Raw genomic sequence first — 17,460 nt, 5'->3', positions numbered from 1 at the left:
TGCATGAATCATCTTAGACACTAAAAAAATCCTGGCAAAAAGCCTCAAAAGATCTGTATTTCCAAACCATTAAAAAACTGCCAAGTACGAAGTTCCACTACAACCAAAAAAGACAAAAAACAAATGTCTTTTCTTAAACTCAAATCAAAATTATGAAATTGCTCAAGATCTTTAAACTTTATTTTGAAAACAAGATAGTTCCAAAAATGTTTATAATTAATTTACATACCATTGTCATACTTATTGCAACACAATGAATGTCAAATGTCCAAAATTTAGTCATATGTTGTTGTGGATTGACAAACAGTAAAATATGTTTTTAATAAATTATATCTGTTCTAAAACCTTATGCTTTTAATCACATATCTTGGCATAAAACCCAAAAATCATTATGCAATAATAAAATGCATATTTGTAATGTAAAATTTATTCTGTAAATATGCACAGGAGATATGAGCTAAGGAGAAGCATTAACTGACTCAGTCTTGACCTAAAGAAGCTCAAATGCACAACAGTGTTTGGTTCTAAGGTGAAGGAAGAATAATGGAACCACAGACATTAGAGATCAAAAAGACCCAGTAGATCATGCTGTTCCTTTCCTTGCCAATGCAGGATTTCCCACCAATATATTTATTAGTACTTTATTGAATCTACTTTGTAACGGTGGTAATGGCTACTCAGGACAATACCTCACAGGTGTTGGTATTAAGCTTTAGATCAGACCATTGTCTTTACCTGGGCAAAATAATATATGCTTCCCAAGCTCATCGTAAGAAAGGGGACGCAAAGAAGGAAAAGGATAGTTATTCTCGACTGAATGCATGTAAGAACACTCAGGAATCCAATATAATAGTCCATGAAACTATTTTCTTGTAAGGTAAACTGAATGCTAGGGATGTAAGTGATTAATTGACTTTCCAACAAGCCAAAGCTTATCGGATATTTGACACACTAGAAGACTAGTCGCTCCCTCCCCTTGCTTCCTCTATCACAAAGAGGCATTGGAGGGGGGGGGGAGGGAGGAGGTGGAAAAGGGGTACTGGACAGAGCCAGCTTAAAAGCCAGTTCCCCCCAGCTCATGGGAGGGAACAGGGGTGCAGAGGCGGCCAACTTTGAAACGTAAAGAATCCCCGCTGGGGCTCTTGTACATTTCAAAGTTGGAATGTTGCGTGAAACCCGGGATCAGTGGGGGCGCGTGTACATTTTAAGCAGAATGCCCACATGACACCTGGGGTAAGCAGGGGATTCCCCACTGGCCTCAGGCTCCACGCCGCATTCCAACTTTGAAATGTGCAAGAGCCCCCCCCCCCCGCTAAGGCTCTCATGCATTTCAAAGGCGGAATGCAGAAGTTCTTATCAACTAATTGAATAGTTGATGGAAATCCCATCTACTGTTCAATTAGTTAATAAATCAAAATTTAACACCCCTAGTGAATTCCACTATCATCAGTAAATAAGAAAATAAAACTCAAACATATGAAATTCGAGTACTACAGATAAGGATATTTAATAATCTTTACTATAAAAGTACATCTACAGCCTACCTTATCTAGCTGAAGGATAAATAGAAAATTAGTTAAGCTGTGAAAATCTGAAAATATTTTTATCCAGACATTTCCACTAATTTTCTAGTCCATCCAGAAGTTATACAAGACATATTACAGCTGTATTTTATGATAAAGAAAAATTTAAAATACATGAAACAGTGACACACATACAGAAGATAGAATTCTACAAGAATTTACATCCCAATTTGAACCATGCATACATGGCACTATGTACAAATGATACATAAGTAATTATCAGAGGGGCAGCCCTGTTAGTCTGAATCTGCAAAAGCGGCGAGGAGTCCTGTGGAACCTTATAGATCAGTGGTCTCCAATCTTTTTACCCCCAAGATCACTTTTTAAATGACAGACCAAGCCAAGATCTACCGCCCCGCCCCTTCCTTGAAGCCCCGCCCTCTCTATTCTCCTCCTCTCCATCACTTGCTATCCCCAATCCTTATACTGCTGCTTATTTTTTTTATTATTATTATTCTGTAGGAAGAGGTTTTTCCAACATTTGGCCTGTCTACACTGGACCAAATGTCAGAAAAAAAACCCTTCTTTTGGAAGCCACCTTATTCCTTGTGGAAAGAGGAATATAGGGGTAACCAAAAGAGCCTGTTTGCTCTTCCACTAAAAAAGCGGAAGAACAAACGCAACCCTGGATGCAGAAGAGTTTTTCTGGGATATCTCCAGAATCCTGAAAAACTCCTGCAGTCTAGCTGGACCCGAGGGCTACGTCTAGACTGGCCACAAATTCCGGAAAAGGGATGCAAATCAGGTAAGTCAGCATAGGGAAATCCGTGGGGGATTTAAATATCCCCCGCGGATTTAAATAAACATGTCCGCCGCTTTTTTTCCGGCTTGGAAATAAAGCGGCGGACATGTTTATTTAAATCCGCGGGGGATATTTAAATCCCCCACGGATTTCCCTATGCTGACTTACCTGATTTGCATCCCTTTTCCGGAATTTGTGGCCAGTCTAGACGCAGCCTTGCTGTGTCGAGACAGGATGTGTAGGCTCTGGGGTGGGAATGAGGGATTTGGGTGTGGGAAGGGGTGAGAGGTGCAAGCTCTGGGAGGAAATCTGGATGCAGGAGGAGGTGGAGAAGGGGACACTGGCTCAGGGAGGGGGCTCCAAGCAGGGCAGTGGATGTGAGGGTGCAGGAATTTGGGTTGGGGTATGTGAGGGGCTGAGGGCAGGAGGTTCCAGTGTTTGATAGACTCAGATCTAGGGTCTGGGGAAGGGGCAGTGCAGGAGTGGTTATGGCCAGATAGGGGCTTGGCCCCAACTGGGGGTTTGTTGGCCAGGCTTAATTTTTAAATAGAATACTATGTTAAACACAAAAAGTTTCTGCATTGTCTTTATTTATGAGAACAGCAGGGAACCTGCCTTGAGTCAGGGATCATTGACCCATAGAAAAGTCATTTGGGAGCAGGGGACACAGTACTGGGGAGGAGTGCTAGTGGGTTCTGGAGCAGGGAACAGGGTGCCAGTGGGGGCAGGGGAGAGGGGGCAGGGTGCTAGGACAGGTTTCTGCAGCAGGGGACAGGGTGCTGGGGGGGGACAGGTTTCTGCAGAGGGGAGCAGGGGGGTAGGTTTCTGTAGTAGGAGACAGGGTGCCAGAAGGAACTGGTTTCTGCAGGGGGGCAGGGTGCCGGGGGACAAGTTTCTGCGGGGGGGGGGCAGGTTTCTGCAGCGGGGTCGGGGGGACAAGGGAGAGGGAACAGGGGCCAGGAGGGCGGGGGACAAGTTTGGGGCAGAGGAGAGGGGACAAGTTTGGGGCAGGGAATTCCCTACACCAGCCACGGAGAGAAGCCTCCGACCTGCGCTCCCTCCAGACTGACCGCAGGGCAGCTGGGCTGGAGTGAAGAAAAGCAGCTGCCCGGCCAGCTGGCCAGGGTGCCACCAAGCTCCACATGGGCAGGCGCAGAGGGGAAGCCACCCAATCAGCTGGAGCACGGTTCAGCCTCCTCTGGGCTGAACGCCACAGCCAGCAGGCCAGGCAGCTTCTCCTCTGCACCAGCCCACATGGAGCATGGTGCACCCTGGCTGAGCGCCATGGCCAGCTGGCTGGGCAGCTGCTTCTCGTCCCTCCAGCCCGGCTGCCCTGCGCTCAGCCCAGGGAGGCTGTGCCTAGCTCCAGCTGTGAAAGCCACAGTCAGCTGGCTGGGGTGTTTCAGCCCTCCCGACCTCCCAGCTCCCACCATTCCTCGCAGCTACTCACCTGTGTTGTTGCTCAGTGAGTAGCTGCTCCTCAAATGAGGAAATCTAATGTAAATGTACTGCGCAGGTGCGCAGTTCAGAGAGGGCTCAAGAGCTACTCTTAGAGCCCCTGAGATCTACCGGTAGCTCACAATCTACTGGTTGGTGACCACGGTTATAGACTAACTGAAGTGTTGGAGCATAAGCTTTCGTGGGCAAAGACCCACTTCGTCAGTTGCATCTGACGAAGTGGGTCTTTGCCCACGAAGGCTTATGCTCCAACACTTCAGTTAGTCTATAAGGTGCCACAGGACTGCTCGCCGCTTTTATAAGTAATTATGTGCTTCTGTTTCAATGCCAAGGCTATAAGGAAAAGGGAAGGTCAGAGTTTCCATAGCTTACCACAGGATTCATGTAAGTCCGTAACCCATCCATTCAGTAAAATACCATTATTTATTTTAAGATTACCAATGTACCTGAATGTTTGAACAAGTTCAGCTTTCACAGTGCATACAACAATTTTGATAGAAGAAATGGCACGTCTACACAGCACCCTTACCTCAAAATAAGCTATGCAATTTGCATAGTGCAAATTGCATAGCTTATTTTGAGGTTATTTTGAAATAGAGCACTATTTTGACAAATCCCTTAACCCTCGTAGAACGAGGGATACAGGGATGCTGGAATATTGCGCCAATTATTTCAACATACTTTTTGAAATAATGGGTGCGTTTAAAGACACGGAATAGCTATTTCGGGATATCGGAGGTGTCCCAAAATAGCTCTGTTGTGTAGACGTAGCCTAAGAAAGCTGTAAGTAGAAACAACTACTATGTGTTTAACTTCAACAGTAGACTGTTTTATTAATCTCCACAAGGCAAGGCATGTTTTTATAATGAACAATGCAATCAACAAAGAAACTAAAGTCTATGTGTGAGTATTAAGTAAACAGACTGAAGTGTGTTATGTATTCAATTCTGGATACAGTGCATAATAAGGATGTTAAGTGGGAAACTGACTAATTGCGTCATTGATACAAACTGCATCGACTACATTATTAGTCGATAAGAGGCCCCGCTGCAGCTCTACAGTTTAAATGTAGTAGGAGCCAGGTGCAGAGGCAGCTTGGCTCCTACAACATTTAAACTGGAGAGCCGTAGTGTGGGTAGATACCAAAACTGGCGCTAGTCAGAACTGAGCAGTCCCTGCTCGCACCGGATCCCGGACAGCTGTCGCTCTGCATTTAAATGTAGTAAAAGCCAGGTTGCCTGCCAGCAGGGGTAGGTCCAGCACCCAGCGCAAACTGGGATTGAGCAGTCCTGGCTCGCGCCTGGTCCTGAACCAATGCACCTCTGCATTCTAAATGTAGTAAGAACCACCCAGACAGCTGTGCCTATGTCTTCCCTGACTCCCCCATCTTTGGCACTGTGGAGATGTGTGGGGGGCAGGGGGAGATGAGTAACTGAGTAGTGACTTGACTTGTCGCTTAATCCCTAGTGCATAAAGATCAGCCTTCCTGCACTGTGTGGAAAAACAGGTTTACTGAATGTGTACACACAGCAACAGAGTAAATCTCTTTGGTGAAGTCCAACACCCTTGTGAGGAGAGACAGACAGACAAAGTCAGGGCAATCGGATGTACATGAAGGAAGCCCTTCTGAATACCATACTCCATGTTTCTAACAAGATGGAGTATAATGAACAATTCTGCAAACAAAATAGATGTGAGTCATGTTGATTCTCAATATGCCAAACTCTTCATAGGCCACTTTGGGGAAGAATTTCTGGGGGGGGAAAAAAATACCACAGAAACAATAATATATGGATGTTTTCACCCTCTGGACAAACTACTCAGATTTCCACCACAAATTCAGTAACTACCACCCATCCATCAAACTCTTTCTAAAACGCTCCCAGATGAACAATCAGATTCAACAATGAAACTGTACAGACAACTATATACAAGAAACCTACAGATTACCACATTTACTTCCTCAGATCCAGTAACCATACCAGACACCAAGAAAATCTGTTAACTACAGCAAGGCCCTCAGATATCACAGAAAGGCTCTAAAGAAAAAGTCCAGAATACACACCCCTTAACACACTTAAAACTATCTTAATCAAACAAGGACAATCCATCACAGAAATAGATTAGGTTCCAAAAGCTTATTGCAACATGTGGAGCATCTTCATCCAGTGCATTAAATGCCCCTAATAATAACTGTGTGGGTGAAACCAGGAATTCGCTCTCAAATGAAATCACACAGAATAATGACAAGACAAAAATGATCTCTCTCATATGGGCGAACACCTTTCATAAAAGGATGACTTCATATCTGACCTCTCAGTCCTCGTCCTCAAAGGAAATCTGCACAACTCCTTCAAAGGACAAGCCTGGGAGCTTAAATTAATGGAAGATCTCTCACCAAGACACTACACTTTACAAAAGGAAGATACCAAACAAGCAGCAATTTCTCCTATATATCAGTATGCTCCACGTTGTGTTTCTTTGTACATATATTTCTAAAATTAGTAAGAACTACTTTTATAGTTTTGTTTCAATCTATACAGGGGCCTATCCATATAAAATATCTCTGTAGGTATCTCTGACAAAAGAAATCCCAGGTCAATTTTTTTTTTTTAAATGAACATAATGAAATAGGAATTTTAATCAGCAAGACTGTAAGACAGAAATAATGAAAAGAAGGAGAGGCAGTGAGCACAGAAAAGCAGATGAAAAGTTGAAACAGTAATTTCAACTGTGGCATGAAAAGTTTAAATCATTTGTCTCAATCTCTTCCTCAATGGAAACGTAAAAATAAATAAATTAGCCAATTCACCATCTCACAACTTTCCAGTCCCTCTTAAAATTATTTTAATACTGCAATACAATTTAAAGTATCTTCACATTTACACACTAAATTAGCCTTTTTTGTGACACACACAAGTATAAAAAAGCTGAGAACTGCAAGAATTAGTTTGCTCAATACAGAGGCATTCATCCACTGAACATTTTCCATTGTAAATTATGTCTTGCTAAGACTTGCTATAAATTAATGGAAATTAGCTTTTAGAGATTAGTCATTCAATTGAATTAACAGAAAAAAGCTATTAAAATTTACACTATTAATTATGATGTAATTCAATGTCACTAAAAGTCAACTGGGTGTTATTGGATAACTATCCAAAAGTATTTTCCACTTACTTAAGGTATCATCTTCAGTTAGACAAAAGCTTGTAGCCCACAAATCCTGGAGTAGGCAAATACTGGCCTGTGGACCAGATCTGGTCTGCCAGGGTTAGCCCCTGGCTGGCCCTCATACTGCCATATTTACCTACGCCTCTGCAGGTACAGGGAAATCACAGCTCCTATTGGCCGCAGATCGCTGTTCCCGGCCAATGGGAGCTGCAATCACCCACACCTATGGAGGAGGAGGTAAATATAGCAACAGCAGCCGAGCAGGGGCTAACCTTGATGAACTGCCGCCATTTTATTGCCCCCCTGCACAAATCCAACCTACCCATTACAGAAATATCTAACAAGTTTGAGGGACAATTGCAAAAAGCTTCTCAAACAGGTTCACTGGGGTTTAAACTGACTTGAATTCTTTTGTTAACAGAAGAAAAATCTCCTGCCTTTAATGTTTCAACAGTAAACATGATTTGTGATATACCAAGACATTTGAGCTCTTCTTTCTCAGAACCCTCCAGAATCTGGTATAAGATGTACCCATTCTCTGAATGCCATTATTTATATATCATTACAGGCAAAACAATAATGAAATTAGGAAGCATTCATTGGAGTAGAGATCTCAGGAACTATTACTGCCCCAATGTAATTTTATTTGCCTCCACAAGACTTTACAAGGTAGGTGAGAGTTTAACAAAGTCACTATATGAATTATCAACATCATATACCCCAATAAATAAAATATAAAACAAGTCATCTAAGCTCCCAAAATGTGGCTAGTGGCCTCCTCCTACAATATAAAGATATCATTCATATCCTTCTTGACCTATCTGTGACAAGAAGTTTCACTGCTACCTTTGGTATCTTCTGTGGAGAAATTCTACTTGGATGTTATCTCAAAATACAATTTATCTGCATCACTATTATCAGTCTCCAATCACTTTGTTTTCACATATTTTTCCTCTAGAAGACTCAATATATTTAATACTGCGTGCACTGTTCACTTCCTTTATTTTTCTTCATGCTGTATAAGCCAACTTTTCTATAGAAAAGAGACAGGGTGGGTGAGGTAATACCTTGTTATTGGACCAATTTATGTTAGTGAAAGAAAGAAGCTTTTAAGGATGGTTTTAAGCTTGTCCCTTCCACTAGCAGATGTTGTGCAATAAAACATATTACCCCATCCACCCTATCTCTAATACAAGGAGATAAACATGGGTTAAAACACTGAATATAACTTTTCCTTATGTTTACGGACTATAGTTAGGGATGTTAAAATGCATTTGTGTAAACATATATCTGTTGAAATGGGGAGGGGCAGGAGGTGGGAGCTGGTGCTCATGGAGCATTGGCTTTAGATAGATTTAATCTAATATCTTTTTATTAAGTACTGGCTCCCATTTCCCTCCCTCGATACAGAGGCAAGGGGGGGGGGGGAGACAGTTGATTCGGCGCAAGCTGGTTTGCACGGGGAGCTGCCTTGCATATGGAGTTGCCTCTCCCCCATGGTTCCCTGAATATATCATCGGCTCAGCAGAAGCCAATATGTGCTAGGGATGTGAACAAGTAGTCGAGTAGTCAACTACCCGATAAGCAGGAGCTTATTAGGTAGCACTATCAACAATTTGATCTCTCCCCCATCCCTTCCATTGCCACTCTGCACTCTAACAGGGACAGAGAGGAGCCAACATGCAAAAACCTTGGTTCAGTCTCTGGTCCCCTGCTAGGTCTCAGGACAACCCCCCGCCCCTCCCCCACCAGTCTGCATTCTGAAAGGGACAGAGCAGTCGGTCCCGCTGGGCTCAGCACAAGCATTTTTGAAACTCAATCTGCATCTACTTGTGTCACAACCTCTTCAGAATCTGATATGTTGCTTCACTGAGGACCTTTACAAATTTATTAATGATACTGACGCACGTATTAATGGAAATTTTGCAAAGTACAGACCTCAAATGACAAAATATTTGAATTCTAGCCTTTATTGTACTGTACTGAAGCTCCTCCTAAGGGGCAAAAAATGGCAAATATCACCTCTCCTCCCTGACAAGATACAGGATATGTCTACACTACGGAGAAAATCGACCTTCCACAGGTCAATTTTCTAGCATTCAATTTAGCTGGTCTAGTGCAGACCCCCCCAAATCCAATGCTGAGGGCAGTTCCCACTGGCATCGTATACTCCTAATTTCACGAGGAATAAGGGAAGCCGTTGGGAGTCTGAGCTCCCATTGGCTTCCTGCAGTTAAGGTAAGCCAAATATAGCTATGCATTTTGTGTAGCTGGATGGTTTACCTTAAGCTGACCTGCCTGGTCTAGTGCGGACCAATAACGTTCATTTTCTGTACATTATTATTTTATACAAGACAGTGAGTGATGACGTAAGATTATAAATGTTGTAAAGCTTTGACAAAAGGGTAATTCTGATAGTGAAGAAGTTAATAGTCTCTCATTTCATGTGGTAAGCTTGATCCAGGATTCAGCTTCTTGCTGTAACAAAACTCCTCTGGTCAACTGCTTTGCAGTTCCAGTGGAATCAAGAATGTACCCATAGTTAGATTTCATGGTAGCCCAGAATGACAAAGTCTCTCTGCCCTCTCAGGTAGACAGGATCAGTTCAATAGGGAAGTTTGGAGGAAAAATATCAGGAGTACTTCCTTGAAATATATTGGTTCCAATGAGGTGTTGGAGAGCAGCAACAAGTACTCTGGGAGAGGCAGGCATCACCTATTCTTTAAGTAACCAACCCTAGCTCTCCCCACACCGGCCACTCGGGATGGCCAGGCTGCAGCCGTGCCAGCCCAGATTCCTTCTCCCTCTGCCCTCTTGCCAGCCCGAGTCCCTTCTCCCATCCCCCACCAGCCAGGGTGCCTTCTCTCTCCTCTCCTCCAGCCGGCCCGGGCTCCTTCTCCATTCCCTCGCCAGTTAGGGCCCCTTCTCCCTCCCCACCTCCGCCAGCCTGGACCCCTTCTCCCGCCCCTCCCCGCCAGCCTGGAGCCCTTCCCCACGAGCCAGGGTCCCTTCTCCCGCCCCAACCCTAAACTCCCTCTCTCCTAGCCACACTGCGCACCAGGCCTGGCTCTAACAGCAGTGGCCGGGAAAGCACAGCAGTGCCTGTCCCGCATGTGGCGCAGTGAGCACAGGTAATGCCGTGTACACGCAGCACTCTGGGATATTGTAGCCTGCTGAAGTGGGGAAAGCAGCAGTGCAGGGGGCCACTGTCCCGACATCTCCCTCATACGGTCCTGCCTGTGCTGCTCACTGCCCCAGCCCTGCCTGCAGAGCCCAGGGCTGCCTATCTGCCCACCAGGAGCAGAAGGAAAGGAGCAGATAGGTCAGTGCAGCGGATCCCCTGGGCAGTTCAGGGGTGCTCTGGCAGCCACGGGGGAGGTGATGACACTCTGCGGGAGCAGCCAGACTCTGGGCAGTTGGGCACCGTGTTCCGGCTCCCCTACAGCCTGGCAATAGGGGATCCCCCAAGAGGCCGCTGCTGGCACGTAAGCCCAGCTGGGAGCCCTGCTCCTAAAGCCTGTCCCCGGGCTGCTGACCCAAACACCATACCCTCCCTCTGCCCCTGGGCTTTCACAGCAGTAATGTAGGGTCTGCCAGCTACTGTGCCATGTTTCTTGGCATTAAAAATCCTGTGGGGTGCGGGTGAAGAAGGGGAATAGGGGCTTGGTTTAAAATAGTAATTCCAAGTGGCGAGGGGAAGCAGTGAGATCTGGCTCGTGCTGGAGAAGGGGGTGGGGGAGAGAAGGAGGAGGCAGGTGGGATGCAGAGTGACATAACGGCATCACTGTCATCCCATTGGAAAAGGTTTTTTTTAATATATAGATATGCAATTAACAGCAAAAAACTTTGTAAACATAATTTAATAGAATAATCTTCTCACATAAGACTAAAACTACTTACCTTGCCCAGAATTGTATATTGCTTTTACAGATTTTTTCACTTTCTGTAGTGCAGTTCTGTCTTGATCTAATGCCTGAAATAAAAGAAAGATTGTCAAAAAAACCCACCTCTTTATGGCTTGTTATTGAATAGCATCAAGCAGTTTCACAGTATTTGTAAGTAAATAGTGAATAATTTCTGAATCTAGAAGCATGACAGATGCACTGTACTGAGCCCTCTGGGAAGGTCTTGAGTTACTCAACACCTTCAAGTCAATTAAAGAGCTAGATTAGACAGCTCTCAAGGGAGTCTTATCAGGGACAGCACAGCATCAGAAACACAGTCAAATGAACCAACACCTAGAGAAAATATTTTATTCTCTATTTTCACTGAGTAATTTTGGGGTGAGTTATAGTGATAGCAGCTACCACATTTTTACATAAAATTCCGACTTTTTATACTGACTCTTCCTTTTAAAATAATTTGGACACAAGAGCAGTAAAGAAAAAAAAACTAGATTAAGAACCTGATTTTTAAACATACACAAGTCCATTATTATTTCTGTGGAACAACATATAAAAGAGTCTTTAGAAAAGTAAATAATTGTTTTCAGGTTTGGTCCCTTGATTTAGAACACAGAAGCTTCTATAGACTGCAATACTTTCAAGGTACAAGTAATTCAATTTCTCTGATTAAACTCCTAACCCAGTTGTTTGAACCTCATAAAACTTCTAATGGGCCCATTCACAACCTATTGAAAAAGATGAAACAAGTTAATACACGTTGAGAAAGACCATCTCTGTGAATGTTCCAAATTAACAGAAAGTTAAAGAAATAAAAAGTTTGTGGCATACGAAATTTTTAAAAGTCACACTGGAGCTTCTTAGAACTTTCTAGGCCCACTCCCTTGTAAATTTAGGTATTGGTATTGCCCGATCTAAAATTACTTATGAATTTCCAGTTACCACCTATATGGTTGACAGGTCCTTTGTTCCAGGATCAGAGCTGTATTTAGTGATTCTCTGATGTGCACAGTTGCAACACTCATACTATAGGAACTCTGGTATATTTACAAATATAGTTTATTAATACATTTAGCACAGTCACAAACACCCAACTTCATAAGATAGATAGTGAATGTACATCTGTATCTCCCTACCATATATGTTTTCTAAGCAATGATGTACCTGGTAAGTTTAACGGTATTCTTGGAAGCCCCTATGCCATTAGAGATTGTTTATCTAGGTGAAAGGTCCCAAATATATGCGCATTGATTCTGATATCTGGGTTAAAGGTCCCAAGCATGTTCATGCTAGCTTTGCCTTAGTTCAACTTACAGGATGTGGCCTGTAAGTCCTGTGTGTAACAGACAAACTGTCAGTATAAACCTACTGTAACTTATTATAACAAACATATAACCAAAACCATAAAGAAATGATAAATCCATACATATATTGGCAAGCATGCAGGTTATCCCTATAGGCTACACTGGGAATACTAAGCACTTTCATTACGTTTGCTTACATAACTCATTGTTCATGACTGAGAGTATGTCTACATTGCAGAGCTATTTCGGGATACCAGAAGTATCCTGAAATAGCTACTCCGCATCTATTGAAGTAACCCATTATTTCTAAATAGATTTTGAAATAACGGGCTGCTTATTCCGATGTCACGGTAACCCTCGTTCCATGAGGGTTAATGGGAATTTTGGAATAGCGCATCATTTTGAAATTTGGCGCTTTATAGACAGCACCAAATTACAAAAGAAGTGATTTCAAAGTACAATAGAAATAAACTACGCAATTTGCGTAGCACAAATTGCATAGTTTATTTCGAGCTAAAGGTGTTGTGTAGACACATCCTGAGAGAATAGATACAAAAGTGTTTAAATTGATTATTTTGGACCATGAAAGACAAAGAGAACAACTTAATATCAGTGACTACGATGTTAGGTTTACAAATATTCAGTTATACCCTGCATGCTGGCAATACACCTTGATTCAGACTGTTACAAATGTAAGTGGCTCAGTTCTGACAAAGCAAAATAGTCATAGTTAAAAGATACAGAATACCAAGAGTAAAAGATAATATGTAAGTAGGGGGCTGTGCCCTCTGCTTGTGTAACCTCCACCAGGCGGATTTGAACCTGGGATCTCTGGAGCTGAGTATAGGAGCCTCTATCCTCTGAGCTAAAAGCCAGCTGGCTCCCAGCCCATGTTGTAGAGGTCTCTTGGTCTTATCTGTTGCTGTGGTCTAGGTACCACTGGCATTTTTTCAGTAACCACACTAGGTGCGTGGGTTACACTTGCTATGCTTGCCAATGCCCGTGTTGGCTGGGAGGGCCCATGGCCGAGGCAGCCCTGGCCCCAGCCCCAGCCCCAGCCCTTCCCTCCCCCACTGCCCGGAGGGGAGAATGACCTTGCTTTAACTCAGTGGTCTCCAACCTTTTTAACCACAAGATCACTTTTTCAATTTAATTGCAATGTAGGCTCTACCTCAAACCCAAATACCCTTGCCCCACTTCTTTCCCACCCCTTCTTCGAGACCCCACCCATTCTTCAAGGCCTCACTCCATCTCCCTTCCTCCCCCATCCTCACTCACTTTCAGGCTAGGGTAGGGGTTGGGGTGCAGGCTCTGGTCTTCGGTCAAGGGTATAAGAGTATGTGTTGGGTTAGGAGTGTGACGGCACGTTGGGGGTTCCCCGTCTCCTGCACCCCGAAATGGCACAAACAGACTGTACCAGCCAGTGGAATTGAGGGTGGTTTATTGCTCCTCCAGCACAGCGCAGCACAGATGTAATCTGGTTACAGGAACTGGGCTAGGATGCCTCAGGCCCCCTTGAGATGGGGGAGACTGGGCCCCTAAAACTCCAGCTCCTCTCCCTAGGCTGTCTCGTCCATCCTCCCAGACAGCCACCAACCAACTAACCCACTTCCAGCCCTGCCCCCCAGCCAGGGCCGCATTCACCTTCCTTTGTTCCTCTCCATGGGGGGTGTCTGGCCACTGGTTCAACAAGTTTGTCCTTATCTCTGCCTAGTGAGGTTTTCCCTGCTGGGTCTTGCTCCAGACAGCAGGGGTCACCACATCCCAGCAAGTACCCCCACTACGTCACAAGGAGATCATAGTGAAGGACAGTGTGTGTGTATGAAAATGACAGAGAAACACACAATGTGTGAGAGTGACAAAGATTTGCATTGCCAAGCTCTCTCCATCCCATTCTCTCTGTGTGGAGATAGGGTACAGAAGTGGGGGAAGTAGGGACATTGACATCAGAGCCCTGCCTCTTCTCTCTCCCACACCCTGCACAGCAAGCAGGGAGTCTCCAGGGGGGCAGCTCCAAGGTGGAGGACAGGAGCAGCATGACAGTGGGTAGAGGGACAATTGAAGTACCAGCACTTGATACTTTCCCAGCCAAACCAGTCAGGATCACCTGTCAGAGGCTCCAAGATCTACTGGTAGATCCCGATCTACTGGTTGGTAACCATTCATGGTAAGAGGAAGCTGTATTTGGTGGTCCTAGCTCTTGCAGTTGAGGAGGAATTCATGAACAGACTCACTTTCTCAAATATATAGTAGATAATGATCCAGCAAATACCAAGTTAAAATATACTATAAATTCATATAAAATAATATAAATATCTTATATATTGACTATAATTGATTATATACTGTACTATGCTCTAAAATCTAACCAATTTCTTCATATAGAGAAATCTCAATAAGGAAACACTTAATAGCATTCAAGCTAATATACTCAAGATTAACACAAATTAGTTTATATTAAGAAAAAGTCTATCCTGAAATTCTAAGATGATGGTGGGTAAATTGATATGTGAGATATTCCTTTCTAGACCTCAGAGGCTACACTGCAACTGTACTCCTCCAATGTCAAGCATCCATTAGTTAGGAAATTCCACAATCAAGATTACCTGTGCAACCTCAATTCATCTCCCATGTGCATATGCATTATCAACATGTCTTTTGGATCATGCAATTAAAGACTATCATAATGCATATTCACAAGACAGCAAATTCTGGCATTTCATAATGTTTGAGTGTTTGACACTATAATGTTAATAAAGTTCTTTCAAAGTATCTTTTTTATATGATTTCCCAGGGGTTTTTTTTTTAAACAAAAACATAATCATAAGGCATATTTGACAACCACGTGTTTTGAACCTCATATTCTCTGTTATTTCATTTAATAGGGTAACTGGAACCGTATTATTAAATACTTCTGCATTTAGAAATGAAATTTTCTGCATTTTGGTCAAATGTGATCAGGACAATGTAAAACAATCTAATGAACACTTTTCACTCACTAAAGCTGTTACACAAGCCAGCAAAAGAAGAAGGTAAACACCAGTGTAGGAGATGGTTAGTAATGAAATTTCTGGAATTATCCAATTACTAAGTATTTTAACATGTTTTTAACTATGTCATTTACTTGTGGCAATTTTCCCAGTTTTTAATTAAAATCAGCTTCTATCTGAGAATTTTTCTGCAGTTCCATTGCTTTCCTAATTAAACACATACACATACTTTATAAAAGCTTTTCTGATGCAGACCATTTATTTCAAATAAAATACTGGTTTTCTATCAGAGCCTAGGGCTTTAGAGCCATAACCAGCAATCAATTGTTTTAATATTTATTCTCTTGTGCATCGACTGTTTTTACTGCTGTTTCCTCTACCTCTGACTTACATACTGATTTTTTTAAAAGGAGGAGGAGCAGGGAGGTAAGTAAGGAATTTTTTAATCTCACTATTGAATTCAAACTTAATTGGGCAGGAAATAATCTGAAAAATGCATTTCAATCACCAATAAATAAAAACCTGCACAATATATGTATCAACTAGGGATGTAAATGGGTAACTGGTTATTAGATACTCAGGAGCAGTCTCCCTCCCCCGTGCTGAGCAGAAGCCTGCCTGACGCCCCGCATGCGGGAGGAGGGGAGGAGAGGGAGCCAGGAGTATAAGCCAGCTAGCCACCACTTGGGAGGGGGGAGAAAAAGAATGGGAGCAGAAGCCATCCCTCCCACTCCAAGCTTGGGGCTGCCAGCTTCTGTTGCCAGCCCTCAACCCCGCAGCCAGCAGTCCTAAGTGCAGGGGAATCAGGAGCAGAAGCCACACTTCCTATCTTCCACGTTTTGTACTGCTGACTCCTTCTGCCACTACCACCATGCAGGATCCCACTTAACTGGTTAAACCTAAGGTATCAACATTTATCAAATACATTTTTTCTTTATAAATCATGAGTGAAATCCTGCTCCACTGAAGCCAATGAGAGTTTTGCTATTGACTTCAATGCAACAAGATTTTACTCATTGTCTATCACCTTAAAAAATAAATGTACAAGTCCCCCAAAAATATTCACTACCTTTTCAAGACTTTCTTTTTATGTTAATATTGAAAATTTAAAAAATAGTGTCTCAGAACTCAAAATCTAGGCGATGACTTCTCATGGTCATGAGGCTTTTTAAATAGTTAAGTAATAGATACCTTAGAGCAGTGGTTTTCAACCAGGGATACCATATTCCCCTTGGTGTATACAGAGGTCTTCCAGGACGTACATTCATTCATCTGGATAGTTGCCTAATTTTACAATACGCTACATAAAAAGCACTAGAGAAGTCAGTACAAACAAAAATTTCATAAGGTATGTCTACACTACAGAGAAGATTGAAGCTGTCGCTGTCAATCTTCCAGGGTTAAAATTAGCAGGTCTAGTTAAGACAGCTAATTTTAACTGAGAAGGGCATTCTGGTCGATGCCAGTAGTCCTGCTTCTGTAAGGCGTAAGGGAAGTTGAAGGGAGAGTGTTTTCCCTTTGACTTCCTGCAACATGAATAGTACCAAAGATCAAGTTAGGATACTTTGACTTCAGCTACACAATTAACGTAGCTGAAGTTGCATATCTTAATTTGACCTTGTCCCATAATGTAGACATACCCATACAAACAAAATGAGAAAGTAAGCAATTTTTGATAAGTGCACCATGACACTTGTATTTTTATGTCTGATGTTGTAAGCAAGTAATTTTGAGTGTGGTAAAACTTTCAGCTATGGCAAAGCAAATCAAACTCCTGAAAGAGATATGGTAGTCTAGAAATAATGAGAACCACTGCTTTAGAGCTCTCAAGTAGGCAAATGTCATCTACTGGAGTGGACATAAGACTGAGAAGCCAGGTATTTTTAATTCTCAATCCAGATTTGCTCACTGTGATGCCTTTGCAAAATCCCTTAGTCTGTGTTTCTCCAGTTGTTAAAGAGAAATAGAGTTTAAAAAATTTTGAGGACAGTTAGATAATGTTTGCCAAGATCTCAGAAAACATAAAAACCCTTAAATTGAAGTCCTTTTTACTGAAATTCTCTCCATTTCAGCATTGCACAAATCCTTTAAAAAGCATTCTTCACTTTACCAACTCTCTGCTATTTCTGTAATTATTTCCCTGTAAACGTTTCACCAGTGAGATCTTCTGTTTTTGCAATCTGCATCATCCAGTCTCTGGGCAATTTTATTAAATCTAGTTTAAGGAAATCTGATTGCTAGATGTCTGGACCAAGACTCTAACATCATTAATATCAACAGCTAATTAAATTACCAAAAGTAGAGTATACG

At 42.7% G+C, this 17,460-nt stretch overlaps 1 protein-coding gene across 5 annotated transcripts in view; it reads right to left on the bottom strand.

The window, feature by feature from the left end:
* Positions 1-17,460, bottom strand: part of ASAP1 (ArfGAP with SH3 domain, ankyrin repeat and PH domain 1) — a 306,096-nt gene that overhangs the window by 146,183 nt on the left and 142,453 nt on the right. For all 5 annotated transcript variants that reach the window (XM_075920136.1, XM_075920137.1, XM_014573856.3 and 2 more), the window contains one exon: positions 10,855-10,927. In XM_075920136.1, the coding sequence (XP_075776251.1) occupies positions 10,855-10,927 (73 nt within the window). The remainder of the gene's footprint in view (positions 1-10,854; positions 10,928-17,460) is intronic.

Source organism: Pelodiscus sinensis, chromosome 2, assembly GCF_049634645.1.
Source record: "Pelodiscus sinensis isolate JC-2024 chromosome 2, ASM4963464v1, whole genome shotgun sequence".
NCBI lineage: Eukaryota > Metazoa > Chordata > Testudines > Trionychidae > Pelodiscus > Pelodiscus sinensis.
The sequence above is the reverse complement of the archived record's forward strand: the minus strand, read 5'-3'. Positions and strand labels throughout refer to the sequence as shown.